General features: G+C 33.8%; 1 protein-coding gene across 5 annotated transcripts in view; it reads right to left on the bottom strand.

Moving 5' to 3' along the window:
* Window positions 1–26,066, bottom strand: part of LOC111148293 (single stranded DNA binding protein 2) — a 304,545-nt gene that overhangs the window by 78,752 nt on the left and 199,727 nt on the right. For 3 of the 5 annotated variants that reach the window (XM_022504780.1, XM_022504778.1, XM_022504775.1), the window contains exon 5: window positions 4,754–4,843. The exons of the other annotated variants lie outside the window; for them this stretch is intronic. In XM_022504780.1, the coding sequence (XP_022360488.1) occupies window positions 4,754–4,843 (90 nt within the window). The remainder of the gene's footprint in view (window positions 1–4,753; window positions 4,844–26,066) is intronic. 5 annotated transcript variants of the gene reach the window in all.

A 26,066-nucleotide genomic window follows, 5' to 3' on the forward strand; every position in this document is an offset into this window, starting at 1 on the left:
CTTTAATGCAGTATATAAACTACAGTACGTTCACAAGAGAAGCTTTCTTGTTACTGAAATCTATAAAATTACAGAATTTCATAAAGTGACAAATAGTCTAATTTTTTTAAACACAAAGAAAGGACTTTATTTTATGCATTCTGCTAAACCATTTTCATTGTTATACATAAGTGAGAAGAAAATCTAATTGGTTCAAGGAACACTGCTACCATTCAATAAATTGCAGGAATCAAACTTGGCCTGTCTTTTGATAAGAATGCTATAAAAATGAATAAATAGCACAATGATGCTTATAATACATAATTCATATTTCTTAGCATACAATGGAATTTTGCACAAGATTCTAACACAGGGCCAGGAGACTCAGAGTATAGAGTCAGTTCTGATTGCCTACTATGTGTACTCACACCAACCACAATAATGCATTTTCTTCCTCTAAAACTGCCAAACTCTAGTTAGATCAGTGGCCACTTTGACTGCTTCCCCTTGACCCAGTAGCAAGACTTCCTAATTAAAGAAAGCTGCTCTAACATCATTCACCAGTTCCATGGTAGTTAGCTCACTTTGAGAATTTATAGGATTTTGCATACAAATCACTCTTGATACGATGCCAAGTAAACAAACATGTATCTTACTTTAAGTGGCTTTTTTTTTTTTTTTTTTTTTTTACTAAACTGATCCCTCCTTTTGCATGACCTACTATTCCCATTGATTTTACTTAATTGGTCTACCATTCAACAACAGAAGCTCTTGCATTTCAATAAAAATGTCAAAGTTTAAGTATGAACAATGTTAATATCTGTCACAAATAGACACTAGTCTAAATTTTACAATATGATCACATAGTGAGTAGAACTCAGAATTAGTGAAGATAGTGCTTTATGTGCTAATTACAAACTCTTCTTTCTTTAGTTTCTTCCTTCCTTCCTCTCTCTTTTCTTCTTTCTAAATTACATTCTGATAGCCTCAGTCTTTTCCTGGCCTCATCCCATTCCAGCTGACTCCAAATAAGCTTTGTATTTCCTCACTAAGAATAGGAATTCAAAACTATTCTCATATTTTGGATAATTCTTGGAGGTTAGTATCTTTTGGGATTAAATTAGAAACTGGTGTTCAGACATGAATTATGATTGCTGCTATTTTTACTTATATAAGTTAGCTATTCTTCACTAACAATAGGCATTATGGCCAGAATTACGCTGAAGTATAGACCAATCCCTATAGGAAACCGATGCTGATATTCAGGAAATTCTTGAGTAGATTAGTCCCATCATTATATGTACCAAAAGACAATAACATCCTATTTCTTTTTTTTAAAGTTTGATAGTATGACTTGTTCACTATTTCAAAGAGGTATTTCTAGGGAGAATGGACATTAAGCTTGCTGAATAGGGAAAAAGAGTATTTGGGATTAGTTAGACTGGTCTCCCTGGATGAAGAGGAATGACATGTACCAAACTCAAACATATCTAACTTCTACCGTCTATCTTTCCCAACTCAGATAAAGACATTAAAACTTTCCAGAGGTCCGAAGTAGGAACGTAGAATGATCCTGGATTCTTTCAACTCTTTCCTTACTAACTGTAATTTGGTTAATCAACTAAAGCCTATCAAACATAACTATGAATCGCTTCCTTCTTTCCAATCTTACTGCCACTACTCTTCGATAGGTCCACAAAGTCTCTTCCTTGGGCTACTTAAAATGGTCAACTGACTGATTCCCTTGCATTCATTCCCTTTAACAAGTTCTTCGTTTATCTTTCAAGTGTTAATGTTTTTGGAGTTCACTGCGTACCCTCTCACTCTCTCATTCTGTACTTTCTGGCTAGATAATTAATACCCCCATGGACTCGAGTGCTCTTAATATGACAGTAATCCTGCAATTTTTATCTCTAGCCTGGATCAGTCAGTGCCTTAGGCTTCAAGCCCATATGTTCACTAGTCTAAAGGGTATCTCTAACTGGAGGTCCCACAGGAACCTCCTATGTCCCACCTCAAACCTACTATTCGTTTTGTGGTCTCTATCTCGAAAATAAAACCCCCATCTGCCCAGGTTGAGACAGAAACCAGGACTTTATTCTTGAATTATTTTATTCACACCCTCGGTATTTATTTGCCTCTTAAATCTGTTCATCTCTCTCCACACCCACTGCCACTTAGTTCAGGCCATCATTAAATTTCACCTAGATCACTGTACCTGCCTCTTCAATAGTCCTGCCTACCTTTAGACCTGTACCTCTGCAATTCTGGCCATTAGAGTGATTTTTCTAGAAGTACAAATATTAACATGCCTCTCTCCTGCTTGAAATCCTTCAGTAGGAGCCTCATCACCAGCCACTCTCCCTTTAACTAAGTAAGCTCCATTGTTTTGTTTTGTTTTAAATATTTAGTTCCTCTCCTCTCCCCTCTGGGCCTTTGGAAATTCTTTTCCCTCTTCCTGGAATATTCTTTCTCTCACTCCCTGCCTCTTTGCATGACTCATCTTTGGATGCCAATTTGGATTTCATTTATTATTTTTTGACAATATTTCCCTGACAATGACCTCCCAACTTTGGGTTTGGTGGCCTTATGGTTTGCCCTAGAAACACACTCTACTCCCTTGATACAGCCATTTTCTTTCTATACTCTAATTGCCTATCTCTCTCTCCTTAACCACAATGTATATTTTTCGAGGGCCTCTAGATTTTTGCTTACATTGTTCCCATCTTCTAGAATATCATTCCCCTGCTTTTTTTCTCTGGAAAACTTTCTCCAAACCACTCCCAATTTCAATTCAGGTTGACTTATCAGCTCTTCTTCTAGGTCATCACAGACATTACACTTGAGTCTGTTACAACACATAGCCTGTTACATTACAGTTACTTATTTTTAATAATGCCTCCGGGCTAGACAGTGAGACTCAGGAAGGTACATATTAACATACTCATTTTTAGATGCCTACCACAGTGCCTGCCTGGTATATAGTAGTTCTTAAGCATGTACCCACCAGAATAACTGAAACAAAGTTAAGTCTGTTTCAACTACTCTTACTAAGAATTAGGCAGAAGACATGTAAGAGGAGAATAGGTCATTTTACAAAATGTGAAGATGAAAATGTATGGGTTTATATATCTTTGCTTAAACTTAATAGTATTCAACTCCCTTCTTGACCCACTCCTCTTTTTAAAAGTGCCATTCAGAGAGCGTCTACTATCTCTTACATGTAAATAAACCCTTTCAATTACTCTCTAACTCTAATTCATCATTGGCAAGATAAATAGAGCATGAGAGAAAAAAAGGTAAATGAACTAAAAATATTTTATGAATAATGGTCATTTATGAACTTTAAGAGGTAAATTCTATGGCAGAAGTCCAGAAAGCCTCGATTTAAATCCTGACCCTGTCACTTTCTGACTTTGTGCATTCCACTTATGCATCAAGGCTTCGTTCTTCCATCTGTGCAATAAGAACTCTAATAACACATTCTTCATACCTAGGGTTACTGTTGGAATTAAGACTTTATATATGTAAGACATTTAGAACAAAGCATGACATACAGTAAGCAAATAAGTGTTAGCTATTATTATCTTAAACTGAGATTGCTCAGTTAAAAATCAAGAGTTATAATATGTTGCTACATTATAGGAAAAGGCCCTCAAGATAGAATATGAGTTCTAAAAGGCTTCTGAATATTCTAGACCAGTTGGGTATTAATATAGAGTAGTGGTATGAATAAGCATGTCCTAAAGGACTTTGCATTTCAGAGCTGGTACTAGGTTCTAATTAAGACCTTTGTGTTCAATTGCTATAACTCTGGAAAATTTTATTTCTCTATTTTCACATTTATGATGGTATGGATTAACTAACAAGTGACTGTCAAGGACTTTAAAAACACAAAAACACTAAAGTGACAAATCAGTTTGTAAGTACCTAATGTAATCACTAACAATATAGCATACTACATTAATTCCCATAATGCCTTCCAATTCTAGTTAACTCCTAAGTTCTTGTTAATTTTCTCAAAAGATGTTATAAAATTAACTACGTGGTTAAAAAAAATAAACTTCCGAATCTGTACTGGTTTGGGTTAGAAAACTGTAGAATTAAATGTAGATGCAATAAAATTTAAAAGTGATGTATTGTAATTCTAAAATCACTATCATCATTGCTAAAATAAATGATCTTGTTGAGATTTTAAAATACCAGCATATGTATTTTAAAATCCAATTTTAAAATGTCACATAATAATATTAATAACAACTCTAGCTTAAAAGCCAAAAAGATGATTATCAAAATATTTTGATACAGCCTATCATTGTGATAAGTGAAAAGGTTATGATTTAGCCATATTTAGAAAGTACAGCCAAATCTTGATTATCTTTGGTCTGTGTAGATCGGGATAGCTGGGATAGTTAAAATCCATCTATCATTCCAGAACTTCATCTTTAGCCTCTTCTCCCACCACATCTTTACCACAATTAACTTAACGGGCCAGTTTGCATTCCCACTCCCTTTCTTCCTTACTTAAACATGAAAACGGCAAAATAAATACATGAATAAAAATTTGACAACAAATAAGACATAGGAAGGAAGGGCTATATCTCTCCACTAATATCTATGTACTAGATAACCCATCTCTGAATATCAAGAGTTGGCTGCACACATTAAGTTTACCTTCAGAGTTAAAACAGCCTCATTCTCCTTCATGTCTTTAAGTAAAATCAAGCAGGAGTTCCTATGCCTTAAAATTCCTAGTCAGCGTTTCTCTGAGTACCTGAAAGAACCCTGGTGGTACAGGACCTACTGGCATGCCATCTCCTGGGGGAATGTTTCCTAGCACTGGGCTGGGAGCTGCTGCAGCACTCTGCAAAGAATAAAGGAGAAACAAACCTACGTCATTACAGCGAAGGCACAATACCAAAGACTAACGATCATAGATTGTAGGAAGGGAAGCTTTTCATTCCCAGGAATAACTACTGGTAATTTCCCCCACTCCAGAGATAAACTAACGTACAACAGTTAGTTTAGTATATGACTAAGTTATTTGGTTTAAACAAGTCTTTTAAAACTGTTTGAATAATAGGATTTTAATAAGATGGTATACGTGAATGATACATAAAATGCAAATAATAACATGACAGAAAGATAAAAGTTTAAGTCAATCCTTTATTGAAGGCACAGGCATCTGAAATGGTAATATCAATAACAAATATGTATATAAGTAGGTGATAAGTTTAAAAATGGTGGGTACAGAAGTTGGAAAAAAGAACTCTTTTTCTAGATTATGCTTTTCTGTGTCATAAACAAGAACAATTAATTTTCTGGCTATAGGTAGTAACACATTATTCAATTTCTAATATACAACAACTGGAAGCTAAAACATAACTGAGAGCAAAAACAGGGTGGTGAGGATGAAAAAGTAATTAGGAGACAATAAAAGAAAAGAATTAGACTTAGAGAGATTAGTCTCATATAAACAGATTATGGAAAAAAAAAACCAGGTTGAAAAACTCAGTCTATTTCACTTCCAAATTATTTTGTGGAACCCTAGAGCTTCATAAAATAGGAGTACTAAAAATTTTGACTTAGACTCTTTGTAATCAAATCTAGGTTTTAGATTTAATTCTTACAATAGTAATGCATATCACTCACTAGTCCACAACCATGGGCTTCATCCTTCTACCTAGTTAGACATACTGTAAGTACTAAGAAGAACAGTCACAAAGGGACCAGAAATGTGCTGAAGAAAGATCAGTATGAATACAACAATCCTGCCATGAAAAGAACTCAAAACAAATACTGGATCTAGTATATCTGTTGTACTGTTCTTCTCCATATATCAGTGTGTTCATTCATACATTAATATTTCATTAGAGGATGAAAATCAATATATCTGTAGCCTACATTTCCTGGTATATAAGTTGACAAAAATACTAAAATATGTTTATTCTATAATACTAGCAGATTTTAATAATGAAGACCAATGATTTCAGTATTTCCTGTGGAAATCTAGACTTACATGTGGTTATTATCTAAAATGTTGCTTACCTATGAATGCCAAAATTCTAAACTTCTGTTAAAGCATAGAAAAGGACAAATAATATTTCTTAGATATTAAGATGAAACATTAATCTGTTATTCTATTCTATTTTATCTTATTATTACTACTTCTTAAAGTAGGCTCCAGGCCAAGCATGGAGCCCAATGCAGGGCTTGAACTCACAACCCAGAGACGAAGACCTGAGCAGAAATCAAGAGACAGAGGCTTAACCAACTGAGCCACCCAGGCACCCATGTTATTCTATTTGAAGCAAAAACATGCTATTTAATTAGTGTATGTTACTTGAATACCTACCATTTGCCAGATATTGTTCTATTTTGCTTTATGTATCCACATTCATGTTTTTAAAAAATAAAAGGCACATTGTTTTTTTCATTTTAACTAAACTGGTATAAAATTTTAACACAGTGTTATAGTAAGAGGAAAATTTACCACCAAACATTTATTCTCTTCTAGTTTAAATATGATATTATAGCTAGATCTAGGAAAGAAGATTTGATCGAGGTCCTTTGACAGTCAACTACTGTAATGGGGAAGTTGCTCTCAGTACTTAGAGCTAGACATAGGATGTCACCGTTGTTCTAATTAATTGCAGGACAGAAACCTTTTTTTGGGTAAGGTTTATTTATTTATTTATTTATTTATTTATTTATTTATTTATTTGAGAGAGACAGAGAGTTAAAGAGTGAGTGAGAAAGAAAGAGAGCAAGAGAGAGCGTAAGTGGGGAAGACAGGGAGAGCAGCAGCTTCCCCACTCAGCAAGGAGCCGGACGTGGGGCTTGATCCCAGGACCCAGAGATCATGACCTGAGCTTCAGGCAGACGCTTAATGACTGAGCCACCCAGGTGTCCCGATAGAAACATTCTTGAGACAAGTTTGTAAACCACCCTCACCTATACTTTTACAGAAATGTGTACTACAATTTTGAGCAGGTTTTTATTTTATTTATTTATTTATTTATTTATTTATTTATTTATTTATTTTTATTTGACAGATCACAAGTAGACAGAGAGGCAGGCAGAGAAAGACAGGAGGAGGAGGCAGGCTCCCTGCTGAGCAGAGAGCCCAATGCGGGACTCGATCCCAGGACCCTGAGATCATGACCTGAGCCGAAAGCAGAGGCTTTAACCACTGAGCCACCCAGGCGCCCCTTGAGCAGGTTTTTAAAAACAAAAGAGAATTCAGTGAATTAATGCAACTTCTTATTGTAATTCAACGGTGTTATTTCTCCCTCAATTGTAGTTGCCTAGCATGTGATGTGATAAGCACAACTGATGAATTATTGAACTCTACATCTGACACTAATGATGTACTATATGTTGACTAACTGAATTTAAATTAAAAAAATATATATAATTAAAAACATTTCAAAGCAAAAGACAAAAGCAAAACAATCAAAAAAACCTTCTGTCTCCCCAACGGAGAAGAAAACATTTGTTTGCATCTAAATTAAAATTCAACAAAAATGCCAGGTCACCATTGACTCCTTTATTTTTTTTCTTTTTGGTGACCACATAGCTTAAAGGTATGTAATATGCTTTTTCTTCAAAATTCTTCATTATATATGCTTCCTATGGTATTTTTCAGCTATTATTTAAAAGTGAAACAAAATGTATGGTTCAGATAAAGATTTAAACAATTAAATCTTTAAAAATGGCTTCTGAATGTTCATTTCATGATTTCAAAATTATTGAATAAATGCAATTTATATTATATATAAAATATAAATATTTTACATATAAACAGATATGAAATATATCTATTTATATATGTAAATATGTAAATGAATATGTAAAAATATATGTATTTTTACATATTTATGTAATATGTAAAATATACATGTAAAAAATATAAAATATATTTATAAAAATATATATAATATATATATATTGTCAAGAACTTTTACATGCTCTGCAACAGAGCAGTTAACACAACAGGAAAAAAAATCCTTAAAATCCTTGCCATGTAGAAATTAGTATGTTAGTGGAAAAATAAAGATAATAAGTTCTATTGAGGAAAAAAGAACAGGGAACAGGGAGTTCCCAGTAAAGGGGGTAGGGATTTTAACTTTAAATAGAATAGTCAGGAATGAATGAATAAGCCATAGAAACTAACGGATCACGTTATGGCGACTAACATTTAACTATGCCTCTTACTCTGTTGTTGAGACTGCCTCCCCACATGTCAAGAAGTACCAAATTCCTACGGTTTGCACCTATTCCCTCATAGGGGCACAAGAATTTTGTGGAAAATTTTCTTTCTTAATAATCGTGCTTTAGGCAAACAGTATTCTTGAAAATAGAAAAGAATAAAAGAAGAAAAAAAAACAGAATAGAAACAGCAAACTGTTTCTTGAAGAGAGAAGAGTTTTATAGCTGGATGATTTATGATTTACAGCACGATGATGTAGTTTTCTGGTGTGATAGTAATTTCTAGCCTAGGCCTAAGGACATGAAGTGAAATGAACAGAATCTTAGTAATTATCCAGTTTGTTTACCCAGTACGAGCACTACTTCAGAGCATTTCAGCCCAAACTTCACTCTGTGGACCGCATTTTTGAGCTAAATCATGCATCCATTCTTCTGGGATTTATTGACAAGGGATAATTCACCCTTTATTGTACTGTGTGGACTCAATCTTAGGGTAGCATTTGGCACACCGTGTTAATCATTAACAAATACTAGTCTGATAATAAATACTCCAGAAGTACACTAAATCGCACTGTAAGCATTGTGAAAGAGTGTATTTCTCAAATCACTTAACTTGCTCATTTATATACCGTAGCACTATAAATAATATACGCTTTGAATCTGTAAGCAAAACGAGAATCAAGTTTTTGGGATTAGGGATTTATGTAGAATGAAGAAGTACAAAATTTCTTGGAGTTCATTGCTACGATTTATTTTTATTTTTTCTTAGAGAGAGAGAGAATGTGCGAGCAGGGGTTGGGAGGGGGGCGCGGAGGGAGAGGGGGAGAGAGAGAGAATGTCAAGCAGGCTCCACGCCCAGCAGGAAGCCAACTGTGGGGCTTCATCTCATGACCCAGAGAGTATGAACTGTCATTGCTACAATTTCTGGGACTTGTTTCTTTTCTTTTTTTTAAAGATTTTATTTATTTATTTGACAGAGATCACAAGCAGGCAGAGAGGCAGGCAGAGAGAGGAGGAAGCAGGCTCCCTGCTGAGCAGAGAGCCTGATGCGGGGCTCGATCCCAGGACCCTGAGATCATGACCCGAGCCGCAGGCAGCGGCTCAACCCACTGAGCCACCCAGGCGCCTCTGGGACTTGTTTCAAGTTTACTTCCAACTTATGAGAAATTTATCTCTTGACTTGAGGATTGACAGAAATTTGCTGGCTCTACTTATAAAGTATGTATTATTTTGGAGGGTTGTGACTAAATCACAAAAGAAGAGCAACTATTTCAGTTATATTAAGAACTACCAGGGCGCCTGGGTGGCTCAGTGGGTTAAGCCGCTGCCTTTGGCTCAGGTCATGATCTCAGGGTCGTGGGATCGAGTCCCGCATCCGGCTCTCTGCTCAGCAGGGAGCCTGCTTCCCTCTCTCTCTCTGCCTGCTTCCCTGTCTACTTGTGATCTCTGTCTGTCAAATAAATAAATAAAATCTTTAAAAAAAAAAAAAAAAAAGAACTACCAGAAAGCATCAGTTTCGCTGGATTTGTGTGAATTTCCATTAGAATACCATGAAAAACCCTTTACTATGTAATATACGCATGATTATTTAGGGTTCACTTTTTATTTTATCTCTCTCAAAAAAAGAAAAATATGTAAATATTATGACTTTAAAATATTTCTTCTAACTAAACTGAATACATGAGACTTCAGGGCAAATGTGAAAATATTAATTATGATTAAAAGTGTTTTGTCTCTCTACTGGATTAACTCGTATGCTTTCAATATATACTTTCCGATATGTATTTTTGAACTGCTCTTAAATCATTTACTTTGTCATAGTCTTAAATTTCAAGGGTTTTTGAGAGTGACAACTTCACTTTTTCTTTTGTACTTCCCCAAGTCACTAATATAACTTTACCTACTTTTATATATGCGATATATTAAATTTGGTGATTTGCTTTCCCAAGGAGATAGTAAAATGAACTTTAAAGAGTCACTATGAAATCTTTGCATGTTATTATATATTTATCTTTGCTTAAGTCTGTGTAGCCATTTCCGTCTCTTGGATGTCCTATAGTAATGTAATTCTACTCTTTAAGAAGGCAGCAGTCAATCTGTGCCCCTTCTTTTTGTGTTGTTTTTCCCTTGTATATATGTCCAGCACCATTCCCCATTTTCTCCTTTCTCGTAAATGCTATTGAATAACTGCATTTAAAAAATATTTTTACTCTCCTTTAATTCCCTATTTCTGAATTTAAAGAACAGAGAGATATACTGTTATTTTACATATTATCTTCCTAAATAAAAACGAAAAGAATTCTTATTTTATGGGTGCCTGGGTGGCTCAGTTGTTAAGCGTCTGCCTTTGGCTCAGGTCATGATCCCAGGGTCCTGGGATCGAGCCCGGCATTGGGCTGCTCAGTGGGAAGCCTGCTTCTCCCCCTGCTTGTGTTCCCTCTCTTGCTGCATCTCTCTCTGTAAAATGAATAAATAAAATCTTTAAACAAACAAACAAAAAAGAATTTTTATTTTAATTTTAGTTATTATCGCTGGTAGCCTCTGACAGAAGAAAAAAACTGTATATACTTCTGTTTGGAGGTTTCAAAACAATAGGTATATAATAAAATTTTGCTTAAAAATAAAATTAGGATACAATTGATTACTAAGTTAGCATTTATCAAGATTCTACACATTAAATAACTTGCAGTTTTATATACTAAGGATGTTAGAGAACCAGTTACCTAATTATACACCTGGTAATCAAGATATAAAGTCTGTACTTGGTGCAATAGAAGAAGTATTTTAAGTATATGTAAAATTGTTAAGGTAATAACAGCACTAAAATAGGGCCATGATTATTAGAAACAGGAAGAACTGATTAAAGAGAAGGGTGAGTTGGAAGAGACTGGATAGGGAGTTTTTACTATTAAGCTATCTGTGCTATTTTTAAGCCATATGCAGGAAGTTTTCTGAGAAACATTTAAAATGGTGGTAATATCTTATCTTTATAATTTTAATGCAAAGCACAATTAAATATTTGGCTGTTGGTTGAAGACATATTCTTTATCATACTAAAAAATCTTTCTTTGCTTAGTATTCTAAAAACAATTTTCAATGAAATAAAATTTAAAAAGATGCTTTGTGCCTTTTTTTTATTTGGTTGATACTTTGGTTTTTCTTTTGGGAAGCTTGATATAAGTAATCATATACTGAAAGTTTTTTTAAACTTAAAGCATCATTGTATTTCTGAGCTAAGGCATGCTTGATCATCATGGGTGAACCTCTTAATAGGCTAATGAATTAAAACTTGCTAATATTTTATTCAGGATCTTCACATCTATACTCTAAATGAGACAGGTTTAGAATGTTCCTTGCTGTATTTTATCTTTCAAACTTGAACATCCAGATTATTTTACCTTCCCAAAATTAACTGGATGTCAAACTATCTTATATAATGCTGTGAAGAAGTTTTATAATATGGTGTTTGTCTGCTTTTTGTAAGTTAAAAAATATGCAGCAGTAAAACTGCCTGAATACAAAGGCAATTTTGGAACTAATTACGGTCATTATTCTTTTTATATTTTCTAAATTTCTATTTGCTTCAATTCTGTTCATTTACATTTTCCCCAGAACACTTCATTTCATTGAGATTTTTAGTTTTATCCATATTCACACTACTTTCACATACTTAAAAAAAATCCTCTGCAGCAGCTGTGAGAGAGACTAGTAGACCACAAACATCTGTTTTTCCCCTTCTTCCATGGTAAAAGAACTGTAGCCAAGCGTACAGCAGCCCAACTACATCGTATTTCTGTCTCCTTTTTTCTCACCAAGAACCACAGTTCTCATGAATGGATTGTGAGCAGAAGAGGAATATACCACATCCAGGCTTTGGTCTTAAGAGTTTGGAATGTAGCCTACCTGTTTTTTTTTTTTTTTTTTTTTTTTTTTAAGATTTTATTTTGAGTAATCTCTACACTCAACTTGGGGCTTGAACGTACAACCTCCAGATCAAGAGTTGCATGCTCTACTGACTAAGCCAGCCAGGCGCCCTATCCTACTTATTTTTAATTAGAGATCTAATTGCTATCACGCCACCAGCCTCGGTCTCAGTCTCTGGATGATTCCGTGGAGCAGAGCTGCTCACCTGCCCTGGACTGCCTTACTGACTGCTGGCCCTGAAACCGATGAGGAGGATCCGTTTTCTCTCTTCTCAACTGAATTAGCACTGTCACCATCATCTTTGCCAGACATTGTTTACTTCTTTTGCTTTTTTAAATGATCTCTGTTTCCATGCATCTTTTAAAGGCTTTATTGTTTATTTTCAAACTTCTCAATTAAATGAGTAAATAATTTTTCTTTTTTTTTTTTTTTTAACACAAAGAATATAAAACTGTAAGGTTTGGCTCTGAATTTACCTTTGATTGAATCTGCAAGGTTTGATGTTGATGTTCATGATTTTTCCCCTAAATCATCTAATCAGTATAATTGTGATTACTGGATATAACTGGAAACCAAAATTATACTGATTAGATGATTTAGCAAAAAAAAAAAAATATGAGAACACCAACATCAAACCTTGTCGATATAAGCAAAGATATACTTTAAATTACAAAGGGTTGGAGGCTTTATTTTTGTTTTTAATTTCTACTGCGTCTAGGTAAGATGTAGTATACAATTTCTATATTTAGGAGTTTGCTGAACAATTTTTTATGGTCTAACCAATGGTCAATTTTCATAAATTCCCATGAATATTTAATAAAATATCCACAGTCTACCTTTTTTCCATTTGTTATTCCTTCATATTGTCTCTATTCACATATATATAATACTACACAATTCTTGCTTGTCCATTTCTCCCTTATTTTTCATGTTTAATAATCACTGCCTTGAATCTACTTTGAAATCAGTATTGCGAGCTCTTCTTCCTGGTGTTTATTTTATATCTCCCATCCACTTATTTTGAAACTTTATGCTTTATTTGTTTCACTTGTAAGCAAGAAAAGTCCTCTAATATGCATCTAATGAAATGTCCTTTAAAATTAGAAAAAAGAAATGAATTGTCTTTATCCTAAGTTTTAAAGGTACTAAAATTAAGACAAACAATATCATTTACCTTTTCCTGATAAAAAAATGAAGCTACCTTAGACTTCCTATTCTATATCTTCCTCTTCCACTTCCTGATTCTTACTGTAAACACCTGCAGTTTTAGGCACATACTTTTTATTTTCATCATCTCTTCTTTCAGTAATAACTTCTGGCCTTTCCACTCAGCTTTGTAACCATACTTTCAGCATCAAAAGAAAGAACTCCAATTTTATCTATTGTTTTCCCTATCAGTTTCTGGTTTTTTTTTTTTTTTTAAAGATTTTATTTATTTATTTGAGAGACACCGAGATAGTGAGAGAGAAAGCATGAGCAGGGGACAGAGGAAGAGGCTGACTCCCCGCTGAGCAGGAAGCCTGATGCAGGACCCTACCCAGGACCCTGGGATCATGACCTGAGCCGAAAAGAGACGCCCAACCAACTGAGCCACCAGGTGCCCTGCCCCACTATCAGTTTCTTAAAAATAAGAGAACATTTGCTACTCAGGAGTTTTAATTTTTATACATTTCTAGGCTGGCCAGAGGATATATCAATATCATTTTTCAAACCCTTATATATGCAAATACCTTTGTTGACTCTCATCAAAACTAGAGATACCACTGTTGGCTGGTATTTAGTGTTGCAGAAATCTGATCCTGTCCTGATTTTTATTCCTAGGGATGTGATCTGCTTTTTTCTTTTAGATATTTGAGGATGTTTTCTTGATATTTATAATTCCCAAATGCCTCCATTCTGTTCCTAGGTACTGATTTCTAAATTACTTGCCTAAAATTATGTGAACCTCTTCAGTGATTATTCTTGAGTTATTTTTTTTCAAATGCTAGAAAACGGGTGGGGTGAAATCTTTTCAGTTATCAGGTATAAAGGAAAGTTCTCACAAACCTCAAAGGGTCATTTTTTGCAAATGTTATTAGTATCTAATAGTTAAGATATTATTGATAACAAGGGAAATATGCTTAAGAATCTCACCAGGAAAGGAATTTTCTAAGTTATTGGTGGAATGGGAAATTGGTGCACTTGTAAAAAGCACTTTATATGTATATATCATGTGCTATAAAAAATTAATAAATTTTGACTAAGTGATCCTTCTTTTCAGATACTATTCAAATATAAATTCTGAACTATGAGAAAAACAGTACACATAAAGTATGTTCACTGTCATATATTTATAGTAAGAAATACTCAGAGTAACCTAAAAATTCAGCAATAATGTAATGTTTAAATAAATTGTAGTACATCTAAGTGACAAACCATGATCAACTATTAAAAATAATGGTTACAAATGGAATTATTTGGGCAATACAGGAACTCGTTTATGATATAATGCTTTGTGAAAACACGCCAAAGGTAGAATTGAGTGTAGACTATATATACTATAATTATGCAAATGACAAAAAAAATCTATGAAAGACAATGGGTGGATACATAGAGTTAACTGTTAAAATTATACAAATGATTTTTAATAAAATTCCCAAAAACTTTCTGAAATTTCATTTTATTTCTACTTATAACATAAAGGAACATTATTATACACACTGCCAGTTTTGTCAATAATGGGACCAAACACTAACTTTAAACAAACCTAATCCCTAAAATTTAAGGTTAAATAATATGAGGACATTTCTAACTTAAACAAGAACTCTTATTTAAATAAAATAAAATATAAAACATTTTAATTTTAATACTATGAAGTTCAAGTTTGTCTGTTTTGGAAAGTTAGATCCTAGCAATAATCTAAAAATCACTTAACATTATTTCTGGGCATTTGTTTGCATTGATTACACAAGTTCAGCTTTAGTACTACATACTCAACTCCAATCAACTCCCCTCAGTCACTTTCTTATAGTCTGGAGAACCAGAATCATTGACTGTTGTGCTACTTTTTAGGCCTGTTTTTAAATCATAAAAAATTTTATATGTTGCTATCACTAAACCTTAATTATCCAAAGAATAGTATTATAATCCCTTTGGATTCCAAAAGAGGGATAGCATTAAAAACAAAATCAAGTAACGAAAACCAAACATCAGTGAAGAAGTAGACCCTGGACCCTGACACTTAGAAACACAGAAAGTGATGAGAGTTGGCAAAATAAATATTGTAGCTGGTGTTTGCTATATAGAAGAAAAAGAGAGCTTTGATTGGTTGGTAATTTCTACAAAATGCTGACTTTTTCATATGAAAGCCAAGAAGCATGGGAAATAAGACAGGCAAACAGAAGGGAAGGAGCTACTGGTGTTAAAAAAGATGTTTCAAGTGCAAAAGAAATGCAGGACGCTGATCAACACAAGAATGGTATCCTTCCTAAAGGATACTTTCAGGAGGCAGGCAGCCTTTAATTTGGTGGTTAATTTTCAGAACAGCAGCCATGTCTTAGAAATCCGATTCCTGGAATTCTGAATTTGGTTTTATTAGAAAAGGTAGAGTATAAGGAAAAAGAGCTGGTGTAAGAGATTTGTTTTGAGATAACTAAGTTCTAGGTGGTATCTTTACATTTGTATATGCAACCCCAATAGTAGGTGGTCATTATGTGCCTGGGGCTATTTGAAGACTCACGGATTCAGTTTCATCATACAAAATTTTGAACTTGGCTTGATTACTCCTCCAAATGATAATTATGAGTTAAGAAAGCTTATATAAATACCACATAAAATTTTTTGTTTAAAACAAAATAAGGATATTTATGACAAACATGTTTAGCATTCATTTAAGATCAGTCCTTGAGAAGTATTGTCTTCATACGAATGTCAGAGGTTGGGTAAGTTTTTACTAAAGCGATAAGCCTGCATTATGACCACATGGTCAAACTGTAGGCCCACCTTTTGTTAGTTCACAAAGTTGGTGAACTTTTCCATTAAACATCCCCCCTCCCTATCCACAAACATTTTAGTCACTTAATAATGTAACCTCCAACAGTATTTCAAAATACCATAGTTTAAAGACAAATACAAGGAAAAGATGTTAGAAATATTGTTGTACCCTCTTTCACAAGTTTTTAACCACTATAGATTCTAGTAGATTGCCCTAATTTTCCTTTTTGACCTTAAAGATGAAAGTCTTTGTCTCGTTTTTATACTATTGATTGAGTATAAAAGTCCCTGGGCCTCTACTTGTCTGAGAATCTAGGTATTTTAACTATTTCTAGTAGCACCTAGGAAGGGAAACTGAATTATCAGAGTTATCCCTTGGAAAAAATAATTCCCTCTGTGGTAGACAGAATGGCCCCTAAAGGTATCATGCTCTAACCCCCAAGGCCTATGAATGCAGTGCCTCTACAAGCTAAGAGCAGCCCTGGCTGACTCCCCAACCACAAGAAACTGGATTCTATAAAGAGTCTCCCTAAACTTGAGAGTGGATGCTTCCCAGAGGCTCCTGGGAAAAGCTCAGCTGGCCCACACCTTGATTTCAGCCTTGTGAGACCAGAGTAGAGAAAATGGCCTTCTCAACCCAGATTTCTGACCTACAGAACTATGAGGTAATAAACTTATGCTGTTTTAAGATGCTAACTTAATGGCAATTTGTTACAGCAGCAACAGAAAAGTAATACACTTATCCCCCAAAATGACTATTTCATTTTGAAGAACAATTTCATGGGGCATCTATAAATTGGGGAACTCTAAAGATCCTTAGAGGTTATTGTACTTAACCTGTTGCAGAGTATGTATGTGTCAATACTACATTTTGATTAAATCAACCTTCCTAATTAAAAATAAACAACAGAATGAAACAGGTGGTTGCCAGAGGGGAGGTGGCTAGGGGGATGGGCAAAATAGGTAAAGGGGATTAAGAGGTACAACATTTTTTTTTAAAGTATGTAAGTCACAAGGTTGAAAAGCACAGCATAGAGAATATAGTCAATAATATTGTCATAACTTTGTATGATGACAGATGGCAGCTACATCTATCATGGTGAGCACCTAGTAATGTATAGAATTGTTGAATCACTATGCTGTAGACCTGAAACAAATATCAAACATTGTATGTCAACTACTTTGATAATAAATTTCACACATATATATATTTATACAAAACACACACACACACACACACACACACACATTTCCTAGGTTAGGTTGTAATGGTTTTCCTGGTCTCACAGTTCTTTCAGTGGCTTTGAAGTACGTCGCATGTGAATCTGATCTTTCCCCTTGACAGGAGAGAAGCATAGCAAGGAGAAGAATGTCAAAAGCAGTATCTCTTCTTCAGTTAAAATTGCCTGCCAGGCTCCAGCTCTGCCTTCTTCTTCTCTACAAAGAAATGGCCCTTTAACTGTTAACTGCAGGTTCCCCCAATCCCATCTAGACTCGTTAGGTAGAGAAAACATAAAGACAACTGAAACCAGAGTTTAGGGTTCACTGTGATGACTGTTCTGACCCTGCACACTGATGCAAAGTAACTAGGGTCCATCCTCAATCCCTGTGGCAAAAGGTCTATTTCTTAACTTCCATTTGCTGGGTTTCCAGCTCAGTTCCCATTTAACTAGCAGCTCAATGTCTCAGAGACTAGAGCAAAACGTTCTACTGAGTTCTTTCCTCACATTAATTCGTAAAGACTATATTCTGTCACTGAACTTCCACAGCTGAATTTTCACTATTTGCAGGTGCATTCCCTAGATACAGATAGTTCACCTGCCTAGACCCTACTCGATATTTCTTGCCATGCACCCATGGTGCATAGCATCTGCTACCTGCAGAGCATTTCCATTCCTCATTCCATACCAACCTAGCGATAACTATTCGCACGTACCACTATGTGTTGCCTGCTACTAGCCTCCAAGATCTCTCAGGCGGAACTACTGACCTTTCTTGACTTCCTCTCAGTGGTCTGCTGTAGGACCTTTCTCAGCTGCTTCTTCTGTCACCCTAAATGGCCTTGTTTTAGATTCCAAGATTTTGATCACATGACTCCAGAACCTCTATTTTTAGGTCCTTTAAAAAAAAATCTTTGTCACAGTACAGATTATAGTCATGGAGGTACAGCTCTGTATCAATAATATAAATCATTTAAATTTTTGGTTGTGTGTTTGATTTTTCCAGGAAGAACGTAATCATTATATATTCATCTTTTAAAAAATCCTATCACTTGTAAGTCACTTAAAAAGTTTTGCAAAAAGGCATATCTCTTCTGAAATATATTATTGCTTTTGAAATTTACAGCTTTGGTAGGAAGAAATTTGAAGTCAATAAATCTCAGTTTTTTTCTTTTAATAGCATTATTGCCATGGACCTGAAACAACATGCATCCAGTGTAACAAATTTCCAAAAGTAACAAATTTCCAAAAATTTTATCTAGAATAGCTAAATATGCATAAGCAGAATTTTAAGAGGTTTAAAAAAGTAAATATCAAGTTATTTCATGACATCACAATATTTTTGGATGATTTCTATACTAAGATTAAGCTTCAAACTTTAGTTGTCCTTAGTTATTTAATTCATATATAAATTATGTATAATTTATATATATAAATTAAATTATATATAAATATAAAATAAATATTTATTTATATAAATATATTTATATATTTATAAATTTATATATTTATATAAATAAATATTTATTATATATTTATATATTTATATAAAAAAGATAACTCAACAGTGATTTAAGCAGAAATACTACTATTTGGTTTTAAAAGATAAGAGTTACTGTTTTCTTAAAAGTGGCATAACTGATGAATTATAAAAAAGTACAAAATGAAAATAAAAGTAAAATATTAAATGCAAATATTTGTTTACATAGGCTCCAAATTGGAAACAGGGGCTAGCTTTCTAAATCCTTTTTACTAATATAGAATATGCCTCTGCTTAATTCTGTTACTGGGCTTGAAATTATCTGATGCTGCCACAAGGCAAAACAAAACAAAACAAAACATTACTATATATTAGCACATATAACCATACAGATTAAGGGATACCTGCAAAGGATGCTTTTACATCTGTGTAATGTTTTGGTGGAGAGGTAACCTAAAAAGTGCCTTAATAAAGGTCTCATAGGTAGTACCTATAAAAATACAGTTAATTAGACTAAAAAATATGAGAAATTCAGCAAATAACTGGTACTCTCCATTAGAACAGAGAGGCAAAAGTAAAGAAAATCATGCTAGAAACTTGCTTTAAAATAAAAAATAATAATGAATCTCATGAGACATTGGTTGAGACACATGTGACCAAACATCATCTACTATTCTTCTAACCTCCAACTACTTGTTCTACAGTAATCACTGATGTTCACCAATCTGAAATCTGTAACATATTTAGTCATCAGAGAAAGATGGTTAATTACAATTTCAACATAAAGAGTTAATATGACTATATATTTTTTAAAAACAAATATACCAAATCTTAAATTACAAAGCGGTACTGGGCTCTAGAGTATAGCAACACTCCTCAAAGCACATAGAATTCGTCCTTTGCATCTATCTGCCTTCAGACACTGTACCACATTCTTTTGGCTATTCTCAAGATAAGAAATATTTATCTTTAAACAATTTGCTTTTTGGAAGCAGGTAAAATTCATTTAGCATAGTATATTGTAACAGTGGATTTTAAGGAAGAATAAAAAGGTTTCAAATTTAAAAAAATTTAGCAAGAGAGCCTTTTCATATAAAGTGGCTTGAAATTCAGTTACGGGGCACCTAGGTGGCTCAGTCGGTTAGGCATCTGACTCTTGATTTCAGCTCAGGTCACTATCTCAGGGTCATGAGATCTAGCTCTGTGTCTGGCTCCATGCTGGGTATGAGGCCTGCTTAAGATTCTCTCCCTCTTGGCATGTGATGTCATGAACACTGGGTATTATATAAGATTGATGAATCACTGACCTCTATCTCTGAAACTAATAATACATTATATGTTAATGAATTGAGTTTAAATTTTAAAAATTAAAAAAAAAAAATCTCCCCCTCTTCCTCCCCCTCCCCCAGCTTGTTTACTCATGTGTTCTCTCTCTAAAAACAAAGAAAAAAAAAATTCAACTGCAAAAATTTGATGTCTTTAAATGACAACATGATTGAAATGTTTTACATTTTCATATATTTTATTTTATATTTTTCAAAGACTTTATTTTTAAGTAGTCTCTACACCCAACATGGGGCTCAAACTCACACCCCCTGAGATCAAGACTTGCATGCTCCACCAACCAAGCTAGCCAGGCACCCCAAGTTTTTACATATTTTTAAATCAATTTTTTTATTTCATAATTTTCATTCATGAGTATATTTTTTTAATCCAACAAATACTTGTGTCTACTATATATCTGATTCCACACCAAGCAAACTTTATTTTTGTTGCCAAGAGTTTATAATCTTAGAGGAGGAAACATAATTACACACATATTTATTTACTAAAGCGATAAATGTCAGAAGAAAAAATAAAAAGAGAGAAAACATACTTTGGAGAGTTAGAGAATGTTTCCTAGAAGTAACACTTAGGCTGAGAAGCTAAAGAAAGAGATACTGATAAAGGGGCAAAAAAGAAAAAGTGAGGTAACAGAACTAAAATATTATAAACTAGAAGAATGAAAAAGTTAAGACCCTATGGTGACCAAGAGAGTGACAGGGTATAAGAAATTATAAGAAAGGTCAGTATGGCTGAATCACAGTGATTCCAAAGTGTGGCATGAGAAGGGATTTTAACTTTAACAGAGGAGCAATATAAAGATTAAAAAGTTTTGTTTTGTTTTTTAAAGATTTTATTTATTTATTTATTTATTTATTTATTTATTTATTTATTTGTCAGAGAGAGGGAGGGAGCGAGCACCAGCACGGGGAAGTGGCAGGCAGAGGGAGGACAAACAGGCTTCTGGCTGAGCAGGGAGCCCAATGTGGCCCTTGATCCCAGGACCCTAGGATCATGACCTGAGCTGAAGGCAGATGCTGGACGGATTGAGCCACCGAAGCGCCCCTCATTAAGAACTTTTGAGGAAAAAGCACATGATCACCAAATCTATTGTTTTAAATAGGTGTCGTAGCTCCCTGAGAAAAGGAAATAAAGGGGACAAGGGAAGATGCCTTCTGAAGTTGCACAGTGATAGGCTGAGTTGCTTGAGCAGCAGCGGAGAAGAAATGTGGATGCATAAATACGTTTTCAGGGGCACGCAGCTGACTCAGTCAGTCAAGCATGGGACTCTTGATCTCCGGGTCCTGAGTTCGAGCCCCACGCTGGGTGTAGAGATTCCTTAGAAATAAAATCTTAAACAAAACATTTTTCAAAGTTTAAAACCGCCAGGATTAAGGAAGGTAAATCACAAGTGAGTAAGGAAGAAGGGCAGATCGTGGATGGCTCCCAGATTTCGAGCATAGGCATTGTTCCAGTGCAGTGACTCCGCTAACACTGAACACACGTCAAGTGTAGATGAAGGAGTAGAAGAAGGGAAAAGCATAAATTCACTTTAGAATGCATGAAACATTAAAAACGTTTAGTAACAATTCAGGTCTTAGTATTTCTAGAAAGGAAATTCCATACCCCCTAACTTATCTGTCTTACTGACCTTATATTTTAAACCCATTTCTTTTCATTTAAGTTCTTCTTTTCTATTTTTCTGACATTTCAGAGAAACAATAGACCACACTTTAGGTATGTAATTTTAGCAATATATACTTTCATCAGCAAAAGATGAATAAGAATTTATGGTTCCTTTCTGTAACTCTTAACAAATTCTATTGTAGGACCAACCGTATTATGATGAGATTTTCTCTGTACAGACTGGAAATACTTAGCCTTAAAGGAAAAGGCATCTTTTCCTCCTTTGTATATGCAGCATTTAGTAGTGCCTGGAATGTGGTCAGTAAAAATAGGCTGGAATGAATCAGTGCTAATAGGAGGACGTGTTTTATATCTAGATAAAATAAATGTTATGTCATTTATAAAACTAGTAAGTATCTTAAATCTAAAGTAGCCTGTTTTATTTTATATCAAACAAGCATATCAAGTTCCTGTAAGACAAACTGACAGAAGTCAATGTAACTGATTCTTGCTTCACTATTTTCTAAATAGGCTTGGATAGTTTTAAAGACACTAAAGCAGAATAAATTATATAATCTTCATGAGAGCATTCACCTGTAGGTGAATCAATGGTGCTATTACATAGGAAATGTCAACTTATTTTTAGTATAATTTCATATGAATTGTAAATTTGACTACTATAAGATGACCACATAATTCATTTTCAAGATCAAATTCTAATATATGGTTGCCAATCACATATAGCCATTAAGTTAACTTCATTTTAAACACCATTTTGAAAATGGAACCATAAAATAATCACTTCTTACATTGTGAAATCACTATCAGTGATATTCAACTAGATAAGACTGGATGTTTTGTCTAACAGAATAAAAATTAAGGCAAAAAGCATTGATAGATACAAAGGTCTTTACTTAATAATAAAAATAACAATTTACAACAATCAAGTTATAACTCATCCTTAATGTACCCAACAGTATAACTTCAAAATACATATAGCAAAACTGACAAAATTACAAAGAGAAATGGACAAGCCCATAATCATAGTGAGATTGAGACTTCTCAAAAACTCATACATTAAGCAGACTAAAAATTAGATTCAGTCACAATTGATAAGTTTGATTTAAAGGACACTTATAAGACCCAGTACCCACAAATAGAAAATATATATTTTTTCAAACAGTCTTGCAATATTCATAAAAAAATAGATCAAAGTAGGCCATAAAAAGGTATCAAAAATAGCCAAGAATATATATTTATGGATTCTATTCTTTGAATATAAAGCAATAATATTAGAAATTAATAAAACTTTTATTTTAAAACTGTGTATTTTCAGAAACTAAAAATATATTTTTCTAAATGCATAAAATCATAATAGAAAATTATTTAGATTTGAACTACAAAAACCTTCTGTATCAAAATTTGTAAGGTAGGGCGCCTGGGTGGCTCAGTGGGTTAAAGCCTCTGCCTTCGGCTCAGGTCATGGTCCCAGAGTCCTGGGATCGAGGCCCGCATCGGGCTCTCTGCTCAGCGGGGAGCCTGCTTCCTCCTCTCTTTCTGACTGCCTCTCTGCCTACTTGTGATCTATCTCTCTGTCAAATAAATAAATAAAATCTTTAAAAAAAAATTTGTAAGGTATAGCTAAAGAAGTACTTAGAGAAAGTGCATAGCTTAAACATGTATTATTAGATGATAGAAAAGTTAGAAAAATCAGATTTTCTGGATTTATCCCTGAACAGTAATAAATATCGGGAGCTTATTGTTTGTGGTCCATTTGAAATTTAGAAACAGGGCTACCTGGGTGTTTTAGTCAGTTAAGCGGCCAACTCTTGGTTTCTGCTCAGGTCATGGTCTCAGGACTGAGGTCTCCTGGGATTGACCCCTGCACCAGGCTCCACACTCAGCAGGGAGAAGGATTCTTTTCCTCTCCTCTGCCCCTTTGTCTATTCTCTCTCTCTCTCAATAAATAAATCTTTTAAAAAATAAAATAAAATTTACATACGTATTTATTATGTTTCTAACTTGGACTTGGCACTTGCCAGATACAGTTGAGTGAAATAGAATATAAGATTCTATTCTTAAGTTTATTGTAAAACAAAAAAAAGAGAGAAATGACTATTTTATACTGTAAGGTAATATATACTATCAAAAATAATATAGAATGGTAAAAACATAGCTATGGGGTAAAACCAACCATAATGTGTGGTTTCTAACCCCTGAAATTGCATTAAAGGGAAAAGTAAAGAGGAATATCTTGGAAGGAAACAAATGCCATTACATTGGGAGAAAAGTTATCATTAATTGTACTTTATTACATGGCCTTGGTAAAAATATTACCTATTCTTCATATGATTGTGAAAAATTTGGATATTTATGCCTAACCAGAGGCATTGTCACCTATCTTCCACACACCAATTCCCTGATACAGTTCATGTTAAGTCGATTCCCAGAGTATCCTGATCCCTCTTTGCAATACCCAGGAGATGAGCACCTCACCAAAGACACAGGTTATTCAGAACATAGCTTACTGTAAGTTCTATAGGAGTTCACATTAAGAGGAGAACAACCTAACACTGGGGTTTTCTTCACAAAAGACAGTGTTGGTTGCACTGAATCTTAAAGAAAAGCTAATATGATGGAAAGGAATAATAATAGTTACATTATATATATCATATATGTAATATTTGTATATATTATATATATTTTATATATAATAAAGTAATTATTTTTATTATAATTTTATTTATAATACAATTAAATAAATACTATATGATTTATTATTTAATAATATTAATATTAAATATATTATTTATTAATATTTAATAATAAATATATTGTTTATTATATGGTTGATATGTAATATATTTATTATATGGTTATAATAAATATATTATATAATAAGTAAATATATTATTTATTATAATAATTATATATATATATATATATAGAGAGAGAGAGAGAGAGGTTATTTTCACTCAAAGGTACATAAACATATATAATGATAATTTTATGGTGTCAAACAAGTATTTGCAAATAGTAGGCTCTCAGAAAAGAATGTTGAAGGAATAAACCAGAAAGGTTTAGAAGGCAAGAGAGAAGATAATCTCAAGTAGATGGTTAAAATGTTGAATGACACACTGATCAAAAAAAATTAGTAAAGGAAAAGGTACTTTCAGTTGAACTAAAAAATTAATTATGAGCTTATATATCAGATACTGCCAATGTAAATATAAATAAGACATGATTACATATCTAAAGAAGTAAATATAGTATAAAGTGGGAACTAGATACACAAAGTAATAAAAAAAGATATCCATAAGGAGTCCACCCTGGTTATCTGGAAAAGGCTTCTTGGAAATGAATATTCTGGAACTTAGTGTTGAAGTAAGTAAGCATTCATCAGGCCAAGAAATATAATTACAGTGAGGCTGTAGTGTGGAAGCTAGATTACAAGATATGAAGAAGGATGGGAGTTGCTAAGAAATAGAGGTAGTAGCTACAGACTACTCATTTAAAGGTGTTGGCTAAGAAAGATAGAACAGAAATCAAAAAGTAGTTAAAAAGAACATGGCAGTCAAGTGGAGGTTTTGTTCAGATGGGGAAGGAGTTCAAGATGATGATAAAATATGAGAGTAAGGTCTCTAAGAGACAAAGAAGTTAAATTCAGGACACAGTCTAAGAAGGGAAGAAAGGCATCTCTTCTGAAACTGCAAGAAAAGATGGGATTATCATCACTTTCTGTTAAAGAAAATGAAAATTAGTTGAGGTGAAAGCAGTCTGTCATGCAGCTCATTCCAGATGGCCTCACTCTTCTCTGTCAAAAAGGATATGACATTATCAGCTGTTATTGAGAAGAACTGAAACTGAGAGCATTTAGAAAGGAGATATCGGAAACAGTTGCTATGAAAAGTAAACTATCAACTAATGAGTCTGAAGGGTAGTACTGCCAAGTGTATACAGGGCCAAGTTTCTCTTGAGAAAGTACACCTTTAGGACAAAGTCTATTTGATAAAAAGAATGTTCCTTAATACAAAACAACAAGCGATAATTCAATCAAAGCCAAATATGAAAGATGAATAGGAAACTTTATAAAATAGTGCTCATTAATTTTTGCTTTAAAACTATCACCTTCAAATTACAATCTCATTAGTTTAAAATTTTGGTAATTAATTAATCAATGATGCACACAGTTGACATCAGCAATAATTTTCTAACTTTGAACTTTGAAATATACAAAAGTATACTGTAGATACTGTAACCTCTGTAGCATCAAAAGAAAGGGAAGGGAAGGGAAGGGAAGGGAAGGGAAGGGAAGGGAAGGGAAGGGAAGG

Source organism: Enhydra lutris, unplaced genomic scaffold, assembly GCF_002288905.1.
Source record: "Enhydra lutris kenyoni isolate GAN:26980312 unplaced genomic scaffold, ASM228890v2 scaffoldscaffold19, whole genome shotgun sequence".
Classification (NCBI taxonomy): Eukaryota; Metazoa; Chordata; class Mammalia; order Carnivora; family Mustelidae; genus Enhydra; species Enhydra lutris.